This window comes from Aspergillus aculeatus (assembly GCF_001890905.1).
Source record: "Aspergillus aculeatus ATCC 16872 unplaced genomic scaffold ASPACscaffold_20, whole genome shotgun sequence".
NCBI lineage: Eukaryota > Fungi > Ascomycota > Eurotiomycetes > Eurotiales > Aspergillaceae > Aspergillus > Aspergillus aculeatus.
In genome coordinates this window covers 636,846-658,399 of record NW_017962995.1, presented here as the reverse complement: position 1 = coordinate 658,399, position 21,554 = coordinate 636,846, and the positions used below count along the sequence as shown (strand labels likewise).

The following is a 21,554-nucleotide window of genomic DNA, read 5'->3' as shown; positions in this document are numbered from 1 at the left end:
GGAGAGAGCACTTTTGGTCTGACTCGGATTCTGCCAGACACGAGTCGGGGCGTCACTCGCAAATTGCCGCCCGCGGATTGGTTCGGTTATGCGGCAAAATAAATCTTCCGGGGCGCCTCTTCTCTTCCTATAAACAAGCTCTGTCCCTCCGTCCTCCTTCTTTTTCCTTTTCCTTTTCAGACTTATAAACTCATTTCACGGGCATGATTATTGTAGGTGGCAGGGTTCCGATGTCTCTTCCTCCTCTGCTACATAGCCCTAGAACATTTGCACTGAGCTGGAGCTCCTTAGGGCTGTTTTCGTCTTCACATCAGTGAAAATGAGTCAGCCTGATGCAGGTATAGTTCTTTACTGACAGTTGCTACATTTTTTAAACCTATTGCCAGATCTATAAATCAACAACTCTGAGGACATTACCTCCAGGCAGTCATCACATGCCGCTACTCAGATTCTAGTTATAGAAATAACATGGACTTGCACTCGAAAGTATGGAATCGTCATGCTCCAATATCTTTCCAAGTCTTGTCGTAGGCACGCCATCTAACAAAAGAATGGTCGTAGCGCCCTCATCATTCTCCAGACAGTGATTAGGTACATCGCAAAATTGTCCACATTATTGCTACCTCGATCATTATAATATCCGATAAGACGTGTGCCGATGGCAAAATGCTAGTAAGACGTAAGAACGAGGGGCGACAGGAATACAAGGCGCAGCTACGCCTAGGAATAACTAGGGCGCCATGTAGTCTGGTTGCCGGATGCCAGGAGCCAACCAAGCGCGGGAAGTACTGCTTCCTCTTGGGCGAACATAGCCCTGTCCGTCATACACCTTCTTCAAGTCATTCGTATGCGAGGGTGAATCGCCCAAGGATTGATGATCCGAAAATTTGCTTGCTGCTGGAGAGAAGCCAGTGGGCTCTCGGGCTCTCACTGGTGTCCGTTCGTTCAACGGAAGTACCGTTTCCTTGACGCGGAAGCGATCGGCGTTGGCTCTCTGATCGGCTAAATCATCATGGCTGTTGCGATCGTATAGATAAAGCCCAACAAATGTGAGGAGAATTCCAAGACCTTGTACAGGGGTTGTAGAGCTCCCGAACCAAACGATCGCAACAATAATAACAAACACTCGCTTGACCAATGATGCAACAGAGTATGACACGGGCGAAATCATAGATAGAAGGATGAACGCCAAGATGTTCTGTGCAAAATGCGACACACCATTGAATACGAATTCGAGAAACAGAGCACCATGGTCAAGAGAGCCCTCTTTTTCTGTGAGGGAAATCGCACCGTCCTTCATGAAGTCTGATATTAATGGGTATCCTTCGCAGACAACCCAGATGGGCAGGGTCAGGACAAAAGCTAGACCAGAGCAGTAATACAGCAAGTTCAGCTTGTCCATTTTTCGCCGGCTTGTCGGCTCAAGGTTGGATTCTGCTCGTGCCGCTTCGTTAAACAGCTTCTTCGAAAATATGTTCTGTGACACAAAAACGAGGGCTGCGACTAGCGCACATAAAATGCCGAAGAAATTAGTGGAAAACCCCGTAGAACACGCGAGCATAACACCGAGGGTTAGCGGAATGAGGGACAAATACGTCGCTCTGGCGTAGCGAATCCGAAATAGCACACGATATGCCATGACCGTGAAGAGGGGTGATAGTCCCTTGATGGTGTGAACGAGTGAGACAGGTATCTGTGAAGTAGCCATGGAGCTGAGAATATGTCCGGCTAACTGAAAAATTGCTAAAGGCAAAGCAGTAACAATGATATCGCGCGATGGTGTGTGGATTCCATGCTTAAGTGCTGGTATGCTATCCTTGAGTGAAGGTAGCATTCTTGACACAGACGACAACAGCAGGCACCAGAAAGACACAAAAGCAAATTGTACCATGGTTAAGGTGATTGGCTTCGGCAGCGCATTCAAAATCGATTTTGAGGAGGTGTTTGTCAGAGCCGAGGTCAGATACCAAATGAGACAGAGAGTCTAGAAGCGGGTCAGCATAGCTAGGACATATAAGCAAGCATGCATCATTACAATTAACCTGTATGAGACTGGTGCCTTCAGTGCTTCAGCCAGCTCCTGGGCATTAGCACTCACGCTACCATTGCGAGTTCTAATCGTGCTGATTGTCTCGCTAATGCTCTTTCTTGACCGTTGTCTCGTATTCCCAGCGAATTCATCGTACGGAAACTGCCCTGTCTTTCGCGGCTCCCAGCGTGCCGGCGCATATCTGACTGAGGAACCCGAGTTGTGTTCCCTTGACTCCTTTTTCGTATCAAACGACTCGTCGCTGAACGGCGGAAATTTGTCTATCGGACTGGTCATGTGCTTTGGTTGTGAGCCGGGTGTATTTGCTGGCATCTGTAGCTCTGAGAGCAACATAGACGAACGTCGCCCAGTACCGGTCACGACCGTCGTGCTCATGCGAGTATCGGTACTAATATTTCAATAGAGGTGCTGTTGCTGGTAATATTAGCTAGGTCCAAGGCAAGTGGATAAGTGTAACACCGTACCAGAAAAGGTGCAGTCTGGGTGATGGTCATCAAAGCTAATGAGCGAGGACCGATCTTTGCGCCTAGAAGGTAGAGTATCGCACGCGCCACACTGATGAGATAATGGCAGTTTTTCGAGAATAGACAAGACTGAGGGACGTGGCATTCGCAGTTTGTGAGGTGCCGGCAACATCAGTAGTCTTCATCGAAACCAGGTTTGGGAAGTTCAGAGCAATTGGCAACAAGCTAGCCTGTAGATAAGTATGGGGTAAGTTAAGTGAACGCTTATAAGGGTCGGAAGCGCAGTACCTAGTAGAAGACCAGCACTACTGCTCAACCAGCCAGTATCTCTCTGAAAGGGATTTGTAGAGTAGTAAGAGGAAGTTGCCTAGCAGGACTACGTGATACGTGGGGAATTTCCGGGTTAGTCCAGCAACGCTAGTAGTATCCGTAGCCGGTTAGTAGCATTTGCCAGGACCGGCGGCGGAGTGCTGGATGACGAATCTCTTATTTTTCATCTGCAGATAACCAACTTTAGTTGACTAGTTTAGTTAGTTAGTTAAGTTAACGTAATCGGTAAGCAAGTGGGCACGGCAAGCGAGTGGACACAGCAAGCAAGTGGGCACCCGCGCGCGTCGTCTTCGCGTTCTTGGAATTGAAGCAATTCAACCACCAACAATTCTATTAAATATATCTTAATTATTAAATTCTTCGGTAGAACGAGAGGGCCGTATCTGCCTTACTATTAAGACTATTTAAAATAGCAAAATTCCGTTTATTAAAAAAGCTGTAAATATTTTTAATATTCTGTATTTAATTCTGCAACAACGCCTTAAAAAAATTAAAATACAGTCAGATATATATACTAACTCTATAAAATTAATTTTTCTTAAAAAAAAACTTTAAAAAATTAGATTTTCTTACTTATAAAATATGGGCTTCATCTTCGGCCGGTATACATACGGAATATAGTAATAATTCTTTTTTAAAAATAAAACTCGGATTCTACAGTCTCTATAAATAAAAAATAAATATATAATTTTATTAAATATACTCCGGTTTTAAAGACTTAGTTCTCTCGAAGATTGTATATCTAATATATAAAATATAAAAATCCGAAGCTTTTAACTAAATAATTTAACTATATTAAAACTGTAAAAAAGAAATATAATATTTTTAATTAAAATATTTAAAATTTTAATAAAACCGGTTTTACTATAGAAATAGTAGCTACAACCCGTATAGTTATACAGTCTGATTATATAAATAAATTATTTTTTATATAATCAGAAAATTAAAAATAAATAATTTTAATTAAGTATATTAACACCGCCGGTGTGGTATTATTACTGTACTTAATTTTTAAAAAAAAATTTATATAAAAGTATAGTACTAAGACTTTCTTTCCTCTAATTAGTATATTAATCTATTATTAAATAGTTAGACTTCTAATAATATCGATTTATATTAATTTTGTAAATATTTTATTTCTTCTACTAAAAACCGGCGGACAGGACGATATAGTTTTTTAATTTTTAATAGATATAACTTCTATTTAACTGCAGAATTTAATAATATATACAGTTAAAATAATATTATTTCTATCTACATATCTTTATATTTTTTATACTTTTATTAACTACTTAATATTACTTACTTTATATTATTTAAAAAAAGTATATAGAAGCTTAGTAGAACAGCTGATCTACCAGAACATCTACTATATTAATAAAATTAATTTTTTAAATATATATCTAAAAGTATATTTTTTTATCTTTAAAAAGTCAACTATTTATAATACTTTTAAAACTTCAGAATTGGTTCTATTCCAGCCGGACGAGATTTTTTAATAAATTAATTATACAGTTCTATAAATCTATTCTAACCGGTAGTACTACTACTATATTAACAGTACTAAAAATGTCTAAAAATATAAAGTAATTACAGAAATATAAAACTATAATTAAAAAACTTTTTTATAAATATATAATTAGTCTGTTTTTATAAATAAAAGCAGTATTATTCTATATTATAAAAGAATATAAAATCGCCTTCAACCGGACTGCTTTGCTTAAGCAGAAAAATAATAAATTATAAATTAAATTAAAAAAATAGAATACTATAAATAAAAGATCTTATTATTAAATAGCTGGTCTAAACGGCCTCACCGTTAACAAAACCAGAAATATATTTAAAAAAATTTATAAAACTAATTAAATTAATAAAAGTCAGTTTAAAAAATCAGCTGCCAGTAAGAAACAATCTTACCGCCGGGCACCACCTCGCTGCAGCGATTGTAATACAATTAGACATATAAAAATAAAATATCCAATATATTAAAACACTAATTAAATATATTAATTCTTTGATATATAGTATATATAAGCTTCATCTTTTTATAGAAGGCTGTTTGGGTGGGCGCGGGTGCCCACTCGCTTGCCGTGTCCACTCGCTTACCGATTACGTTAGTCAAAACAGTAAAAGTTTATACATTTTGAACCATTCTAAAAGAAGGTAGTACTGTAGGTAGGTAGGTAGGTAGGTTAATAGATAAGTTTAGGTAGTTCAATACCGTAGCACCCCACTACTGCACCATCTTATTTACATAATACTTATTCGCGTACAGTCTTGCTTTTGATCATACATAATGTATGTATAGCTCTTACTATGTGAGTATGGAAACCTACTTAGAGTATTCTATAGAACATAGTACACTTCTTAGGACAGTCTCCTGCTTACTGTACCTATCAAGCTGTTGCAACATTTTCTTATCATTGACCATCGGCAAAGAATGAAAATCATCCCCCTCAGTCGGTTTATTTGACATACTGATAGGCATGATGCCACTACCTAGGTAGGTGCCTTAATTTACCAACCGAACCCCGCAGAAACCTTTCATTGGCAGCGGCCCTTCGCACGCGACTTCCTCCAATCATTGCTATTTCGGGCTTCATTCTATTTGACTCAGGTAGGTACTACAGGTACCAACCAATACTCTCCGTCGCTACTTCCGGATTGTAGTACTAACCCTGCTATACATGTAGTATACAGACCGGTAGGGATACTGAAGGCTTCATATATCCTCTTTCCGATATTGTGACTATCTACCCTGCCTTTTTCTGGATGGGATCTGGTCGTATCTTACCAATAGTTATTGTCGTTCCGGTCCATCCTCAAATAACGACCACCTATACGTTCCTTGCGAAACGATTGGCATCATTGAGTTTCAACTGCTCCAGCCACCTGCTCTAACGTTTGATACTGGACAAGTGCAACGTCGCGAATCTCGAAGAACTTCAATTAGGCGGCACTCGACACATGATGTCTCTCATGTCAATAACATCGTCCAAGCCGAACCGCACCGACAGTGGCCCTCCTCATAGTGTTGCGAGTACTTTCCATGTACTAAATTTTGGAGGCGAGGTCGCAGTGAGCCTCTAAAACACGATGCAATAGCTATAAAGTTCTAACAGCAGTACATTAATCCTAGAGCCATACACATTCCAAGGCTCCAGCCAGTGTGACGGAGTCTTTGAGATCATCTGTTCCCGGAGGCAGTCAAACATCGGCAGATGACTTTTACCATGATGTCCCATCAAGCAAGGTCAGAATTTCGCGACTAATACCATCAGTCCAAGATCTCACAAGCCTAGAAGCAGAAGTTGGAGCATTTTAATATTGTCTCCTCAAATACCCACACCGAGATGGACAGGATATTAGCAAGGCTTTCTCCCAAGCCTCAGCCGTCCGAGGCCAAGTTACCCGTGGACCAGAGCCTGTTTTCAAGGATACCTAGCGAGAAACACTTGCTGAAGCGACATAGCCATCACATGTTTGACGATGAGACGAATCCAGACTTTGGTGATGATCATACAGACCTTGACAAGTCTCCCAGTAGTTTACAATCAGGAGAAATTCCTCGCACATCAACTGATCTGGTTGAAACTGAGCGGTCGCAGGCAGTTCACATCGACATGGCCGAGGTGTTACGCTTGAAGCAGGAACTACTGGCTGCCAACTCAAAGATAGCCCTGCAAGAGCAGGAATTAGTCCAGACTCGAGTGATCAAACATACTATAGACCAAGCACTCGGACCCCCTTCTGAAGCCGAATTCAATGGACGTGAAGTAACAGAACAAACAATCGCCAATTTGCAAAGTGCATTCAATGCGTCACAGACAGGCTTTACCTCTATCCAGGACGGCTGGAATACGCAAGATGACTCTCAGTCCGACATGTCTGATGCTCTCTCTGCTGGAGCATACAACAGGAATCGGGCATTTTGGACATTTGCAACCCAGCAAGCGATGAGCACAAACATGAGCCCGATCACGGAAAGTCCTTATGGAGAGCCATTCCGTTTGCCTTGCAACAGTCCCTATGGCGAGGACTCTAACAGATTCTGGACTGGCTCGAGTACAAACTCTTGCGTGCCGAGCCACGATGTTTTTCAATCACACCGAGTTTTCTCAGGACCGGCCTCGGGATCCTTCACCCTTGATTCCAATATTCCTGGGGAACAAGTTAGGTACCTTCAGGCTCCAGGGCCAGGGCCGCGGCGCTCATTCACCCAGAATAGCCGTGGCGGACCATGCTTCCCAAGCCACGGTACTCCATGGCCAGCTGCCTTTGCGTCAAGTCCCGAGTCAACCCTTTCAAGATCTTCCCTGGAAAGGTCCAATGGTGCTTACCAACAACAAGTTGAAATAATTCATACATACCATCAACGCCCAATTGGAACCCCACTCTCACCAACAGCCACAGAGTTCAATACGTCTAACTCATGGCAAGCTTCGTCGGTAAGAATGGTCCCACCTTTCTGTCGCTTTGACTTGAGCTTATGTATTTAGTTGGGCACAAATCCCAGCCAAACATACATTTCACCATTGGAACCAATCAACTACCGACGACTGCTTGACAAAAATGTGTCTTGCGATTGGAAATATATAGTCGATAAGATCGTATGTAATAACGACCAGCAAGCTTCAATATTTTTACAACAAAAGCTCAAGGTTGGGACAACTGAGCAAAAGTATGAAATCATAGAGGCGATTGTACATCAAGCCTATCCGCTCATGGTAAACCGCTTCGGGAACTTTCTCGTCCAACGCTGCTTCGAACATGGAACCCCCGACCAGATCATTGCAATCGCTAATGCTATCAAAGGGAATACCCTGAGCCTGAGTATGGATCCGTTCGGTTGCCATGTGATACAAAAGGCCTTTGACTGCGTCCCAGAAGAGCATAAAGCGATTATGGTCCATGAACTCCTGCGGCGAATACCAGAAACTGTCATTCATAGGTACGCATGCCATGTCTGGCAGAAGCTGTTCGAATTGCGATGGAGTGGAGAACCCCCGCAGATCATGAGGAAAGTAAACGAAGCACTATGCGGGATGTGGCACGAAGTCGCATTGGGCGAGACGGGAAGTTTGGTAGTGCAGAACATATTCGAAAATTGCGTCGAGGATGAAAAGGTGACACTTGATCATTTCTTCTTTGTTCTCTGAAGTTCTTCAATGGACCTAGAGAAGCTGGAGCAGGCTGCTCAGAGGACATTCAATGATCCCTGCTAGATGTTTGCTAACGCGATGCATAGCGCCCTGCTCTCGAAGAGGTGTTATCGAAGATCGACATACTTGCCCACGGCCAGTTTGGAAACTGGTGCATCCAGCATGTTTGCGAACATGGTGCCCCACACGACAAAAGCCGCGCCGTTGAGCACATTCTTGCTTGGTCAGTCGATTACAGCATGGACCAATTTGCTTCGAAGATTGTGGAAAAATGCCTGAAGATTGGCGGCTCCGAGTTCCTAGATCGCTACCTTGCTCGAGTATGCACAGGCCGCAGTGATCGCCCGAGAATGCCTTTGATTGATAGTAAGTCCCTGCGTAAACTACTCATTGTTTGTGGCTGTCTGACTCAATTCAGTTGCTGGGGACCAATATGGCAATTACCTTATTCAATGGATATTGATAAATGCCTCACCGCATCAGCGTGAGTTGGTCGCCAGCCATATTAGGTATTCACCCATTTGTTATATTATAACATCGTGCTTGATCCTGACGTGACGTATAGAAAACATATGGTGTCCTTGCGTGGCTCTAAGTTCGGTTCCCGCGTGGCTATGCTATGTTGCAACCCTTCTCACACAACTCGTCCCGGGCCAGGTGCCGGCTTTTCCGTCAATCGTTTCGGCAATTTCGGCGACGACAGGTACCAGATGCCTGGACAACACGGCGGACGTTTCAGTCGCGCAACTCAGTGGAACCCCAACTACCCGCCATTTCGATGACCACAACGTCAAGAACAAGAGTAGACCGAGACCCATTCCTTCAACCATGTGACGAGAGCTACAAAAAACCTACCGCGTCGATTTGTTCCCGGTAGACGCCCAGTGGCCTGCACTTAGCAACTTTGATCGTTGCGCTTTCGAAGGGCTGCGCTGCGCTTGATGCGTGATTCATTCTTGTCCAAGTCGGACGAATTTCACAACTTCTTCATTCATATGCGCTCCTATAGCACTATGCCGTGTCTTTGTGGCTCTTGATCCAAACAGCTCTTTTCTATCTACCTGAAGCAAGCCGAAGAGGTGAAGAAAAGAAGCGACTGGGGGAACTAGCAAGATGATGTTGATACTACATTACCTATGCTTCTTGTTATTCACCGTTCCAAGTATGAGGAGAAGACAAGGAAGGTGCGGTCAAAATACAGTGCTTGTGGGAGAGGTTGGTGTACGACAAATCATGAATTATTGCCAGTTTACCGGTACTACCTACTTTGCAGAAGCTTTTATTGTTACCTATGAACTAATATGACATATCGGACTATTGACGAGGACGCGAGGGTCATCCACTAAAGGCAAGGAGTCGACTTGGCTCTTTGAGCAACTTTTTGGAAATCAGCCCGTAGTTGTCATTCATCTGCCGACATGCTTGCCGCTTTCCAGCTCCCACGGCTTCCGTCTCCTTGACCTGGCACTTGGAGTGTCTTGGCCAGCGAGTATAGTGTCTGGTATCTGCTGAATTCCAGGTATGGGTTGCCCGGTCGTAATGAGTTCGACTATATGAGCGAACGAGGAGGGATACGCAGGTTCTGCTTGTTTCAACCGCGCATTTGCACGGTCTTCAGATACCACACTGTTGAGTTGCTGCTGGTTTATAGGACCAGCAGCTTCAGCTGCTGTAGGTCTGGCTTGTAACCATAGTTGGTAATTTCCAACGTTCACGGGAGTCGGGAGTTTCTCTTTCCTGCACCAAGAGAGCAATAACAGTCATGGTTAGAGCTATAGCTTCTAAATTTTCGGGTGAAAGTTCTAACCTCGAGAAGTAGAAACATTTAGCCTGTAACGTAACATCATCGTCCCGGACAATCTCGGCCTTTGACGCTGGTATTTCAGGGTGGCCGAGAATTATCGAGAGCCCATGTGCAAACTCATGATCGTCCTCGAATGGGTAAGAACTAAGTCTTTCGAAGAGCTCAGCGTCCCACGTTTCCTGCCCGACTCCAGGCGGGAGAATTGCTTCGTCTGAAGACTGGATCGATGCCTCCCACAGAGCAGGTGTGCGCGTGGGATTCATGACCGTGTTGAGGAGCTAACACGTACTATATCGGACATGAGTGAATGTCAAAGGTGATGGCAATCTATGCGTCAAAGCCAGCGGACCTGCGGCATGTGAACCTGGTTTTGTGACAGGCGGTCTAACACAAGCTAGCCGAGGTCTGTCTCATATTCCGCGATCACTAACTTACTAATTTCAATGGTCGAATCAAGGCCACAGTATTTTAGTAGCCTGATCAAGAATAAAGTGGATATTTGACACAGATATTCAATTTACTACCTCCTAAGATATTGGTACCATCTTCTAATCACTCCTTAGGCTCTTTCATGACCGGATATCAGCTCGCTCAGATTGTCACATGCGGATCATAGTGAAGGATGTGCCTACTACATCACCATGACACCATGCTTCAGTCAACCTGCAGGAATAACTGCATTTCGTGCCGAGTGGCCATATGGTAGCCGCGGATCTAACTGCCCCTGAGCTGATTCTGATGAGTCTTTCTGCACCAGCATCTACAGTGTTAGGCTTACAGAGATGTGCAATTCCTGTATGAAGTAGGTCATTGAGCTGGGATATCCCGTAGTATTGCTGAATGATGTCGACCGGTTTATGCCGATGTATCCATTCTGTCAATTACCTGAACCAGCCCAGGCATTGTAGAAGATGTGGTTTCGCTTTGACAGCCAGGGCAATTGTGCACAACTTCGTGAGCAAAAAGGTCACAATCAATGCAGAAATTGTTACGGCACACGGTGCATTCATAGCGACTGCTTACGCTCATCCCTCTAGACTGTACATCTGCGGCCTGCCATTGATCTCTAGGGGGCACTGGAGGGAAAGTTATACCACAAGCAAAGCAGGCCAGGCTACGCGAGGCTCGCGCCCATGGAACTTCGACCCAATTCATCAATGGGAAAAGATGATGATAAGACCGAGCGAGATGCGTGGAAAGGATTAGTGTTAGACTGCATGAAGGGCATTCGGCAGGAAGGCCGCAAACCTTGCTATTGCATCGAGAGCAGGAATAGCCCCCACAAGAAGGATTCGAGTGGCACGCGCAAAGAGAAGGGTGGGCTTCGACAGAACGGGACGGAAATCCCATCATCAGGAGGGAGCTTGCGGACTGCCTTTCTGAAAACGTGGCCGGAGGGGTTGTGACGCCCATTACCAATTCACGAAAGTGCTGCTCGTTAAGAGCTACGCCGTACGTGGTATCGTCACCATGATTTGTCTTAGAGCAGAGCTCGCGGCAGATGGCTACTTGAGCAGCAAGGCCCACGATGCCAACACGGATTTTTTCGCTAACCAGAGTTGCTATGGTATGGTGAATATCACCTGGATCAGAGGAGAGCAAGGAACCAAAGATGATCAAGACTTCACGGGTACCGTGAGTGGGAGTATGACTGTAAAACATGGGTTAGTTTGCGTGGTTCGTAGGCGCAAATCAGCTGTGCCAAACTTCTGGATGGTGCCAACATACAAGAGAGCACCTCGAGCCATTTCAAGCCCATTCTGCAAGCTAGGAAGACCTTTCGGGTCATGCTCTCGTAGGGCTTGAATTGCACTGATATGTTCAGTAGGATTTCCACTCATATCACTAACCCGTACTGCGAGGCCATCCCTCAGGCCGAGTACACCCAACTGGGAGATCGGATTCTGTTCAAAGAATTCTCTGACGAACTCTTGGGCATAGCGCAGGGAAAGGAGATATCGTGTTGGCCGTAGATCCTTTTCTGCCATTGAGTGTGACAAGTCGAGAACCAGGATAAGATGGCGGATAATGCCTCGTTGTAGTGGGGTGGTGTCCCGTAGAAGTCTGTGAAGATTTTCAGCTTCGCCATACCCAACCTGTATTCAGTGTCGTTTATTTCCCCCTTGGACATGTATCAAGGGTGAGAGAAAAGACAAGCTAACCTCTTCCTTTTCCCAGCTTCAAGTAGGCCCTCTACTGTAGAATTGATCGTGCCATCTGCGCCTTCGACCAAGCTCTCCCAAGTCCTTGAGACCTCCCATTCGGCGCCTCCGCGATTTTTCTTTCTTTTCAAACGCGACGGTTGAGCGGCTCCGCCTCGAGATGAGATATGACTGCCATCTACCTCATCCTCGGAGGCTTCCCCAGCATACTCTTCATCGGAATCGGCCATCTTTAAGAATTGTGAGGCAGGCTGCGAAGGACGGATCTGGAGTCGGAGCGAACGACCAGGGTAGGTGAATATGCTTGAACGATCGGCTTTAGCGGTTTTGGGGACTAGTGTGTTGTTGCTAGACACCTTTTTAGTAGTGAAGCATTCTTAGATAGTGTATACAGTTGGAATATTGAGTAGTTCGACTAGGTAGGAACAGTACTACTGCTGAGTACTCACCTCTCGGCCGTGATTAGATAATAGAATCAACCAGGAATTAGCTCACATTCGTCTCCCGAAAAGGGTCCAAGCTCCGTCGGAGCTCCGGTCTGTGTCCTGATGGAACAACAATAATGATCATTGAATAACACTACCAAATCATATACTAAACCATACTCCGGAGTAGACTCTTGGTTTCAATTCATTTCCACTTTACAAAGACGCGACTCGGTAAATTTGGGCTTCGTTTACGTACAATTTCCTCCCCTCGCCACCCTGCCCTTCAGTCTTTGCCTGAGCCTTCTGTAAACCACAATAAAGTGATTGTCTCAGGCTCTCAGGATTCTTGCCCTCATTGCAATCTCCCTCCGTTCTTGTCCTCCCCCCTCTGGATTTTCTGATTTACTTGTATGTACGCGTATCACCCCATATCTGTATCGGTACGGGTAAATGAGGCTCTGTGGCATGGGCCGAAGATAACCGTAGACAGAGATTCGCCCAATATAGGCTCGCTCGGTCAGATCCAGATACCATTAGCATAAGAATGTGGGGAAGAAGGTGTCCCATTAGAAGCACAGCCGCCACAGCGTCGCCAGCCAGATGTACACGTACTGGCGTCAAAGCTCGAATCCGTGGACGATTTCTGGTTTATCAGCCGGTCCGACCAGTTTCCCTCTACTGCCCCTCCTCTCCCCTCCCCTGCTCCCCCTCCTTCGCTTTCTCGCGTTCCCGCCATCTATCGGCTCTTTCACTCTCTCGGCGCGCACATTTGCTTCCTACTTTCACGATTGCTGGCCATCCGTCCTCCGCAAGGTATTGCTCTTCTGATTTTCGCACCCGCACAATGGCATCAAATGACAGAGATGTCCTCCCGGACGTGTGAGTTGCAAACCGTGAGTTTCGAGTTTTTAAAAGACACTTCTCTAACGACGAGCACAGAGCTGTCCCAAACCATTACAATGTGTCTTTGTTTGACCTGCAGTTCAGTGATAATTGGGGCTATAATGGTATCGTCAAGGTCAAGGCCAGAGTCACCCGCCCTACGAAAGAGATTGTGCTCAACTCGAAGGAAATCGAGGTGCAGAAAGTCGAAATTCATGGCGAAGATGGTCCGTCATCACCTGCACCCGGCTTTGCCCACGATTTTTTCCTTTGCCATATTATTGACGGCCTGCGTTAGGGACCAAATTGTCCGAAGCATCCCAGATCACCTATGATAGAACCTCAGAGCGGGTGGCTTTCAAGTTCCCGTCAGAAATTGCACCCTCAGATATTCTTCTCTCGATAAATTTTACCGGAACCATGAACAACGCGATGGCCGGGTTCTACCGCTCTAAGTACATCCCTGTTGTGGAACCAATTGGAGACACACCCAAAGAAGGAGACTTCCACTACATGTTGAGCACCCAATTCGAGTCTTGCGATGCGCGTCGGGCTTTCCCATGCTTCGACGAACCAAATCTGAAAGCCACCTTTGATTTCGAGATCGAGGTGCCCACCGGTCAAACTGCCCTGAGCAACATGCCCATTAAACATGAGAGGGCTGGACGTAAGCCGGGACTCAAACTTGTCTCTTTTGAGAGAACTCCCGTTATGAGCACATATGTGAGTCTTTCCAGTGATCCGGCAGGGAATCTCTCTAACATCAAATCCAGCTTCTGGCATGGGCAGTTGGCGATTTCGAATACGTGGAGGCGATGACAGAACGCAAGTATCAAGGAAAGAGTATACCCGTCCGTGTCTATACAACCAGAGGTCTGAAAGAGCAAGCTCGATTCGCTTTAGAATGTGCTCATCGCACCGTTGACTACTTCTCCGAGATTTTCGAGATAGAATATCCCTTGCCCAAGGCAGATCTTCTCGCTGTCCATGAATTTGTGCATACCCTTCCTTACACGACATCGAACGAGTCCACTAATACTGTATAGGCGATGGGTGCTATGGAAAACTGGGGACTCGTAACGTATCGAACAACTGCTGTTCTTTTTGAAGAGGGCAAGTCCGATACCCGGTATAAGAACCGCATTGCTTATGTGGTCGCGCACGGTAAGTCTTCATCATCAAAGCAATACCACCTCATACTCAAACTGCAATGCTCTCAGAATTGGCTCATCAATGGTTTGGCAATCTTGTTACAATGGATTGGTGGAACGAATTATGGCTTAACGAAGGGTTTGCAACTTGGGTCGGTTGGCTTGCTGTTGACCACTTCTATCCTGGTAAGTTTTGGCCATCGCGTGATCATTGTCCCATAGAACTAACCCAGATCCTACATTCAGAATGGAATATCTGGTCTCAGTTTGTTGTGCGCAATTCCCGAGGTAAATCCGCGTGTTAGTTCTATGTTAACCGGCACACAGGCTGAAGGTGTTCAACAAGCTTTTCAGCTTGACTCTTTGCGGGCATCACATCCGATTGAGGTACCCGTTAGAAACGCTCTCGAAGTGGACCAGATTTTCGATCACATCAGCTATCTGAAGGGAAGCTCGGTCATTCGCATGCTGAGTGATCACCTAGGTCGACAGACCTTTCTACGCGGTGTAGCTGCGTATCTCAAGGCCCACGCTTACGGCAAGTTGGCAAATGTAATAAGCTTGCGAACATCGAGTTGCTGATTTTGATAATGTACAGGAAATGCTACCACAAATGATCTTTGGTCGGCTCTAAGCGAGGCATCCAACCAGGATGTAACTAGCTTCATGGTAATGTTCTTCAGTCCATTTGAGTTCCCCTGAACTAATAGGGTGGCGAAGGACCCTTGGATTCGCAAAATCGGATTCCCTGTTATCACTATCACCGAGGAGCCGGGTCAAATCAACATCCGACAAAACCGCTTTCTCTCGACAGGTGATGCCAAACCAGATGAGGACGAAACAACATGGTGGATTCCGCTAGGTATCCAGTCGGCTCATGAGGTGTCTGACACAAATAAGGGTGCTCTGGTATCTAAATCAGATTCAGTCCCCGGTGTGGGGCAGGAATCCTTCTACAAGATAAACAAGAACCTTTCTGGTTTCTACCGTACCAGTTATCCTGCTGATCGTTTGGCTAAACTCGGACAGTCTTTGGACCTACTAAGTACTGAGGATAAGATCGGCCTGATCGGCGATGCTGCTGCTCTTGCCGTTTCTGGTAATGGCACAACGGCTGCCTTGTTATCTTTATTGAGTGGTTTTAAGGAAGAAAAGAACTACCTGTCAGTATCACTTGAACACCGTTAGTACATCTTCTTTGTGATCTCAGTCTCTAACGATGCGTATCTTCTAGGATCTGGTCTCAAATCTCAACTTCCATCGGAACCTTACGTTCGGTGTTTGCTCAAAACAACTCGGTTTCGTCAGGGCTGAAGAAATTCACCCTGGAATTGGTCTCACTCGCCGCTGAAGAAATCGGCTGGGAGTTTAAGCCCGAAGATGATTATCTTACTGTTCAGCTTCGGAAACTTTTGATTGGAATGGCATGCCATGCTGGGCATAAAGAGTAAGTGTCTTCACATCCTGAGGCTGATTGACTGAGACCTTTACTTACATTGAGCGTTAGTATGATTTCCGAGGCAACACGACGCTTCCAGCTCTGGAACACTGCTAAAGACAAAAATGCTGTGCATACCAACCTGCGCTCTGTTATTTTTGGTGTTGTAGTTTCTGAGGGTGGAAATCAAGATTATGTTTCCGTCAAGGAGGAATATTTGAGAACCGATTCTGTCGATGGAAAAGAGATCTGCCTAGGGGCTCTTGGACGCACGAAGAATTCCGATTTGGTCAGGGACTACCTCGATTTTGTCTTCTCAGACAAGGTTGCTATACAGGACATACACAACGGTGCAGTTTCACTTGCTTCGAATTCAAGCACTCGCCATTTACTTTGGGAGTACATGAAAGCGCATTGGGACATGGTTGAATCTCGATTATCAACAAATAATGTTGTTTTCGAGCGCTTTGTGCGGATGGGACTTTCCAAATTCGCCGATTACACCATTGAAGCCGACATTTCTGCCTTCTTTCAGGATAAGGATACCAGTGCTTACGACCGTGCTCTGGTCATCGTTGCTGATAGCATCCGCACAAATGTGCACTACAAAGACAGAGATGAGGCTCTAGTGTTGGAGTGGCTTCAGGTTCATGGATATGCTTGATTAGTTAGAAACAGTGATTGCCGCTCTCTTGAGGAAGTGGGTTCGCATGACATAGTTGTTCGGTGAGAGCCAGCCCCTTTGTGGCTGGGAGGATCACCTGAGCAATAGCAGGCGAAACAGCCGAGATTGAATGAAGCAATGCGCAGATGTGCCTTCTCACCTTGTTCATTGGTTGGATGTCTGTAGAGGTAGAGTAGTATTAATGGTGTCAGAATGAGATGGTCATTTGTGCGGTACTACGAATGATGATCAGATCTCAGGGTTTACATTGTGGTGGTTTCTGATGGAGAGTGGTTGTACCCGTGACATTCTGCAGAGAATATTACTGGAACATGCCAATGAACAATATGCCTATTTCTACCGCGACCACGCTTACTTATATTTAACTACTAACAGTGAGTTAGTTAGTGTCCAAGTGTTGGACTTAGTAAGACTTCCTGTACTAAGACACTAATCTAGATTGGTCCATGGGCTTTTGAGGTAGGTGGGTCAGTGTGAAACGGTCACCAGCAGCCCGCGGCTGGAACCTGCACATTGGGCTCCCCTGCTCTCCTGCAGTCGTCAGCAACGCAACAACCGCCATTTCCAAGAGACCGCCTGGTCACCCTCAGCTTAATAGACAGACGCTCCGAGCATCATTTACAATCACAGCGCTGCCACTCTTACTTGCACCTTTTCATCCAACATATCCAGATAGCTCTCGAACCAGTCCTTGGTAATCTCTTTTTTTGTTCTAAGCACCTGCAAATTTCGACACAAACCTCCACCGTTTCCACCATGAACCCTGAGTCGTAAGTGCCTCGATCCGCTTAGGCCCCGAGCGATTCATCGGGTTGCGTGCTGTTGTATTAATCACCACAAACTCTTGCATCACCTTCCATCTATCGTGCAGTTCCTTGGATTGTCTCTACTGACCGGCCGGCATGTTGCTAATTTGTGTGTTCTCTTAGAGTTGCCCCGATCTCTCCCCGCCTCCATACTCCCTTCCCAATGGCGAGAAAGAAGATGGGCGGCCCAGCGTCTCCTTAATAGCTAGGCTGACGCTTTGAGCAGATACGACTACCTTTTCAAGCTTCTCCTCATTGGAGATTCTGGTGTTGGAAAATCCTGCTTACTTCTTCGATTTGCCGATGATACCTACACGGAAAGCTACATCTCCACCATCGGTGTCGATTTTGTAGGTGTCTTTTCCAACTCTGGCTCCGCCTTCCCCGTGTACCGGCCTGCTGATAGTATGCCTTAGAAAATTCGCACTATTGAACTCGACGGAAAGACGGTGAAACTCCAGATTGTAAGGAAGCCGGTATTGCGAGATGATGACCATGGATCACTAATGCATTTCAGTGGGATACTGCGGGCCAGGAGCGATTCAGGACTATCACGTCGTCTTATTACCGTGGTGCTCATGGTATCTGCGTTGTCTACGACGTCACTGATATGGACTCATTCAACAACGTTAAGCAGTGGCTCCAAGAAATCGACCGTTATGCCACCGAGGGTGTCAATAAGTTGCTTGTGGGCAACAAGAGCGATATGGAAGACAAGAAGGTAGTGGAGTACACAGTGGCCAAGGTACGTCGCTACAGTCGCCGCTGAAGTTTTCCGGTCGGCAACTAACGGAATATGTAAATGCTACAGGAATTTGCGGACAGCCTCGGAATACCGTTTCTGGAGACTTCGGCCAAGAATGCCTCGAATGTCGAGCAAGCTTTCTTGACAATGGCTAGACAGATTAAGGAACGTATGGGAACTGCCACCGTCAACAACAAGCCTACTGTGCAAGTTGGTCAGGGCCAGGGAGTTCAGTCTGGCTCTTCCGGCGGCTGCTGTTAGGCGTCTGTGCTTGTGATTCCAGGTGCTGTCCTTCCAACATGTAACGGCAGAAGGGGAATTATGGGATCCAAGAAGACGAGCTAGAGGGAAGATGTACCGGCTGCGCCCTATCACTGTCTTCTTAATGCTGGGGTGGATGCAGACCCTTCATGTTGGGAATGGCCATAGGAATAGTTTCATTTTTCATGCTTTAGAGGGCTTGCATTTCGTCTTTATACACTGTCACACCACAGATGCACCTACTCCCATCCCCGCCTGCTTTTTGCTGACTTTTCTTCAGTCTTCCCTGCCCAGCCCCCAGTCCGCTTCCTTTCATTGTTTCTTGCTTCCATCACGCTGATTTCCACCCATAATCTTCTCAAGTTTCTATCTCTTCCTTACTAGTGTCTCTCCCACAAGTCTCCATTCGATTGATCTTTCTTCTAGTAAGTTGGATTGTTTGCCTTGTTTACTCGCTCGGGGTCGATTATTTAGTTAATTCAGAGAACAATGAATCTTTAATTAAAAGCGTCGAACCAGTGGCCTCTTATTACCGCGGGTCCCATCCTTCCTCCTGATCCCTTCTCTACTATTTGCCTTCCGTGTAGACTTTTCTACTCAACTAATAGATTAATGAGTGGCCAAATACCATCCCAGGTCGACAGATGGGTTTCAAGGGTAACAACGAATGTACAGTTGAGTACAGGTACCGTGACATTTACAGTACTTACCCACCTCTGCAGTGCAAAGAAGGGGGGTGGGGTGGCCCAGGGGTCGGCAGCCCATTAAGTGATTGGTTGGTTACCGCAAGAAGGAAATGTCACATGCGAAATTGCTTTTCCGCATTGAATTGCTAAGCATTTTTCCTACTACCTAGTCGCCTCTTTGCATCTGACTGGTTAGCTACATCAGCTTCTGTTTAAATTACCTACCGCCGGATGTAAGTGAGTTCATGAGTACTTAGGTGGAACAACCTTTTTTGGGGGGGTGGCTTAGAGTGAATCCTGCGATGTATGTACAGTACAGTACGCTCCAGGTGCGTGACGGACCTCATCTACGATAACGATAACAACGTAGCGTGACTCCGATATGTCATTCTATCTGACTACTATGCGGTATACAGTGCATACATCTTGGGTAAGGGTGCCGATGTGAGCTGCTTACGCTTTCATCGCATCAGCCCTAGTCCTGTACATGTCGGCGTTTACCGCTGGAATCTGGTCAACATCCTGCTGGGCACTGTCTGTACCTTTGGTAAACACGCGACTGAAACCCGAATTTTGCGCGAGGGGCATCAGCCGAGGCCCAAATTTCGGTAAACGTCATGAGCGTCGTTGCTTTTACCTCCTGAGCCGAGTCATTCTCGCGCCCTCTACATATCTCGTTGTCTTAAAACTCGACCCTTTCATCTGCCCCCCCTTTCACCTTTCTGTTGATAAGGTATCTAACAACCGACTACCTGCAGCTTTCTGTTGGTGGTGTCTCGATTTTATTTTTCGTTCCTTCCTGCAACGCTCGCCCTTCCTTTACCTGATGCTCTTAGTTGAAACAATAGAAAGCCCCTCCTCCAAACTCGCCCAGTCATATCTGTGAGTATTGCAACGCGTTGGCTACTTTCACTACAGGCAAGTTTTTTTTTATCATATTAATCTTGCATCGTGTTTGGATGCAGCGTGAAGAGTCCGTGACCGATGTCTCAAGCAAGCATCCATGATGAGAAGAAGGGGCTGGCAGTATCTGCTGCCATGCAACAGAGCGATAATATAGCGCATGCCTTGGCCGGTGCGGGAGGCGGCATTCTCTCGATGGCGTTGACGTGAGTAACGCTCCCTGCTCGACTGGGTCTTTATTAACGCTTTGTTTAACCTTAAAAAGTTACCCGCTCATCACTCTCTCAACAAGGGCCCAGGTTGAATCCAAGCGGGCCCATTCGACAATCTATGACGCGGTTCGTCGCATTGTCCGGAGAGAGGGGCTTGCCGGACTATACTCGGGACTTGAGTCGGCACTTCTGGGTATCAGTGTTACCAATTTCGTTTACTACTATTGGTATGAATGGACACGCTCCGCCTTCGAAAAGGCAGCTACGAAAGCAGGAAGGGCATCTAGAAAGCTCACAACCGTTGAGTCGATGGTTGCCGGGGCTATTGCAGGGATTGCCACAGTCATGATCACCAATCCGATTTGGGTGGTGAACACCAGAATGACAGCCCGCAAGTCTGATTCGGATCACAAGTCATCGCCCGGTGCTTATCCTGGAAAGGAGCGAGCATCGACAATCGCTACACTGATGGACTTGCTGCGCCGAGAGGGCCCAAAGGCCCTCTTCGCTGGCGTCCTGCCAGCTCTCGTATTGGTGGTCAACCCTATCTTGCAGTATACAATCTTTGAGCAATTGAAAATCATCGTCGAGCGTCGTAGACGGATGACACCCAAGGATGCGTTCTATTTGGGTGCCCTTGGTAAGATACTCGCTACTTCGATCACATATCCTTACATCACAGTCAAGAGCCGCATGCATGTTGCAAGTAAAGAGGGGCCCCAGGAGAGTTTGAATGGGAGTTTGAAGAAAATAATTCAGGAAGAAGGTTATGCTGGCCTATACAAAGGCAAGTGAACCCCAATTGACGAAGTGCTTGTTGAAAGCCAGCTTACATTATTCTAAACAGGAATTGGGCCAAAAGTGACGCAGAGTGCAATTACTGCGGCATTCTTGTTTGGTTTTAAGGATGTTTTGTACGAGGCTATGGTTTCCATTCGGAAGAGGAATCGTGGAATTTCGAAGTAGAGGCTGGCTGTATCACTACGAGCAGTATTGTTTTTGGGAAGGGTAGGAGGGGTTCTGACAATTATGACAGCCTACAGCGGACTCAGGGAAACATTTTCTCCATAGATATTTTCTTGCAATCCTGTCTTACTATGCAGCAAGGAATCATGATCTAGATATGGACATTGTCTTGGATGAATAGATTCTAATGATGCATCAGACAGTAGAGGGGCCTGAGCTCTTATTCATGAGTAGATCTTAACCTGACTGATTTAACTAGTCAGTTAATAGTCTAGTTGAACTTGCTTGTTCACAGATGAGTAGTAGTATATCAATACAGATGTACACAGTCAACAGCATGATTAGCAACTACTGGACACTTTTCTCCGCATGTGATACCAATCTCCATCTCCCCACAATGACATCACGTGGCTGAGCAG

At 45.8% G+C, this 21,554-nt stretch overlaps 7 protein-coding genes across 7 annotated transcripts; 4 read left to right on the top strand and 3 right to left on the bottom strand.

Moving 5' to 3' along the window:
* Positions 1-423: 423 nt before the first annotated feature.
* Positions 424-2,835, bottom strand: ASPACDRAFT_82039 (putative ER to Golgi transport protein (Sly41)). The gene is made up of 4 exons (XM_020206015.1): positions 2,803-2,835; positions 2,515-2,744; positions 2,036-2,458; positions 424-1,984 (listed from the first exon to the last, which is right to left on the bottom strand). The coding sequence occupies exons 3-4, from the start codon at positions 2,423-2,425 to the stop codon at positions 731-733; spliced, it is 1,644 nt and encodes a 547-aa protein (XP_020051904.1). The 5' UTR covers positions 2,426-2,458; positions 2,515-2,744; positions 2,803-2,835; the 3' UTR covers positions 424-730.
* A 3,362-nt stretch (positions 2,836-6,197) lies between these two features.
* On the top strand, positions 6,198-8,788 carry ASPACDRAFT_36052 (Pumilio-family RNA binding repeat-containing protein; the record flags this gene model as incomplete). The annotated part of the gene is made up of 5 exons (XM_020200170.1): positions 6,198-7,292; positions 7,344-7,970; positions 8,093-8,372; positions 8,425-8,515; positions 8,572-8,788. 5 exons carry the CDS (start codon positions 6,198-6,200, stop codon positions 8,786-8,788), a joined length of 2,310 nt encoding a protein of 769 aa, XP_020051903.1.
* Positions 8,789-9,412: 624 nt separating this feature from the next.
* Positions 9,413-10,073, bottom strand: ASPACDRAFT_36236 (DUF5572 domain-containing protein; the record flags this gene model as incomplete). The annotated part of the gene is made up of 2 exons (XM_020200192.1): positions 9,413-9,743; positions 9,814-10,073. 2 exons carry the CDS (start codon positions 10,071-10,073, stop codon positions 9,413-9,415), a joined length of 591 nt encoding a protein of 196 aa, XP_020051902.1.
* A 228-nt stretch (positions 10,074-10,301) lies between these two features.
* ASPACDRAFT_127105 (TFIIH/NER complex subunit SSL1) lies at positions 10,302-12,457 on the bottom strand. Its single transcript, XM_020196997.1, has 3 exons — positions 11,973-12,457; positions 11,539-11,874; positions 10,302-11,461 (listed from the first exon to the last, which is right to left on the bottom strand). Exons 1-3 carry the CDS (start codon positions 12,200-12,202, stop codon positions 10,666-10,668), a joined length of 1,362 nt encoding a protein of 453 aa, XP_020051901.1. The 5' UTR covers positions 12,203-12,457; the 3' UTR covers positions 10,302-10,665.
* Positions 12,458-13,116: 659 nt separating this feature from the next.
* ASPACDRAFT_82034 (M1 family metallopeptidase) lies at positions 13,117-16,872 on the top strand. The gene is made up of 12 exons (XM_020206014.1): positions 13,117-13,279; positions 13,340-13,509; positions 13,581-14,005; positions 14,056-14,277; positions 14,329-14,446; positions 14,503-14,619; positions 14,680-14,705; positions 14,761-14,971; positions 15,032-15,102; positions 15,154-15,596; positions 15,668-15,880; positions 15,941-16,872. The coding sequence occupies exons 1-12, from the start codon at positions 13,245-13,247 to the stop codon at positions 16,533-16,535; spliced, it is 2,646 nt and encodes an 881-aa protein (XP_020051900.1). The 5' UTR covers positions 13,117-13,244; the 3' UTR covers positions 16,536-16,872.
* Positions 16,873-17,312: 440 nt separating this feature from the next.
* Positions 17,313-18,368, top strand: ASPACDRAFT_64456 (Rab family GTPase YPT1; the record flags this gene model as incomplete). The annotated part of the gene is made up of 5 exons (XM_020204001.1): positions 17,313-17,326; positions 17,589-17,712; positions 17,779-17,826; positions 17,880-18,107; positions 18,174-18,368. The coding sequence occupies 5 exons, from the start codon at positions 17,313-17,315 to the stop codon at positions 18,366-18,368; spliced, it is 609 nt and encodes a 202-aa protein (XP_020051899.1).
* A 1,670-nt stretch (positions 18,369-20,038) lies between these two features.
* pmp47 (putative peroxisomal membrane protein Pmp47) lies at positions 20,039-21,135 on the top strand (the record flags this gene model as incomplete). Its single annotated transcript, XM_020202970.1, has 3 exons — positions 20,039-20,163; positions 20,223-20,956; positions 21,017-21,135. 3 exons carry the CDS (start codon positions 20,039-20,041, stop codon positions 21,133-21,135), a joined length of 978 nt encoding a protein of 325 aa, XP_020051898.1.
* Between the last annotated feature and the right edge of the window lie 419 nt (positions 21,136-21,554).

Excerpts from the sequence above, each read along its gene's own strand:
- ASPACDRAFT_82039 (XM_020206015.1), bottom strand. The coding sequence starts at position 2,425 with ATGAGCACGACGGTCGTGACCGGTACTGGGCGACGTTCGTCTATGTTG. Across the intron at positions 1,985-2,035 it reads CAGTCTCATACAGGTTAATT|ACTCTCTGTCTCATTTGGTA; the intron begins GTAATGATGCAT and ends ACCCGCTTCTAG.
- ASPACDRAFT_127105 (XM_020196997.1), bottom strand. The coding sequence starts at position 12,202 with ATGGCCGATTCCGATGAAGAGTATGCTGGGGAAGCCTCCGAGGATGAG. Across the intron at positions 11,875-11,972 it reads GAAGCTGGGAAAAGGAAGAG|ACTTCTACGGGACACCACCC; the intron begins GTTAGCTTGTCT and ends AAATCTTCACAG. Across the intron at positions 11,462-11,538 it reads ATGGCTCGAGGTGCTCTCTT|TCATACTCCCACTCACGGTA; the intron begins GTATGTTGGCAC and ends CATGTTTTACAG.
- ASPACDRAFT_82034 (XM_020206014.1), top strand. The coding sequence starts at position 13,245 with ATGGCATCAAATGACAGAGATGTCCTCCCGGACGT. Across the intron at positions 14,278-14,328 it reads TTCTCGCTGTCCATGAATTT|GCGATGGGTGCTATGGAAAA; the intron begins GTGCATACCCTT and ends AATACTGTATAG. Across the intron at positions 14,972-15,031 it reads TCTCAAGGCCCACGCTTACG|GAAATGCTACCACAAATGAT; the intron begins GCAAGTTGGCAA and ends GATAATGTACAG.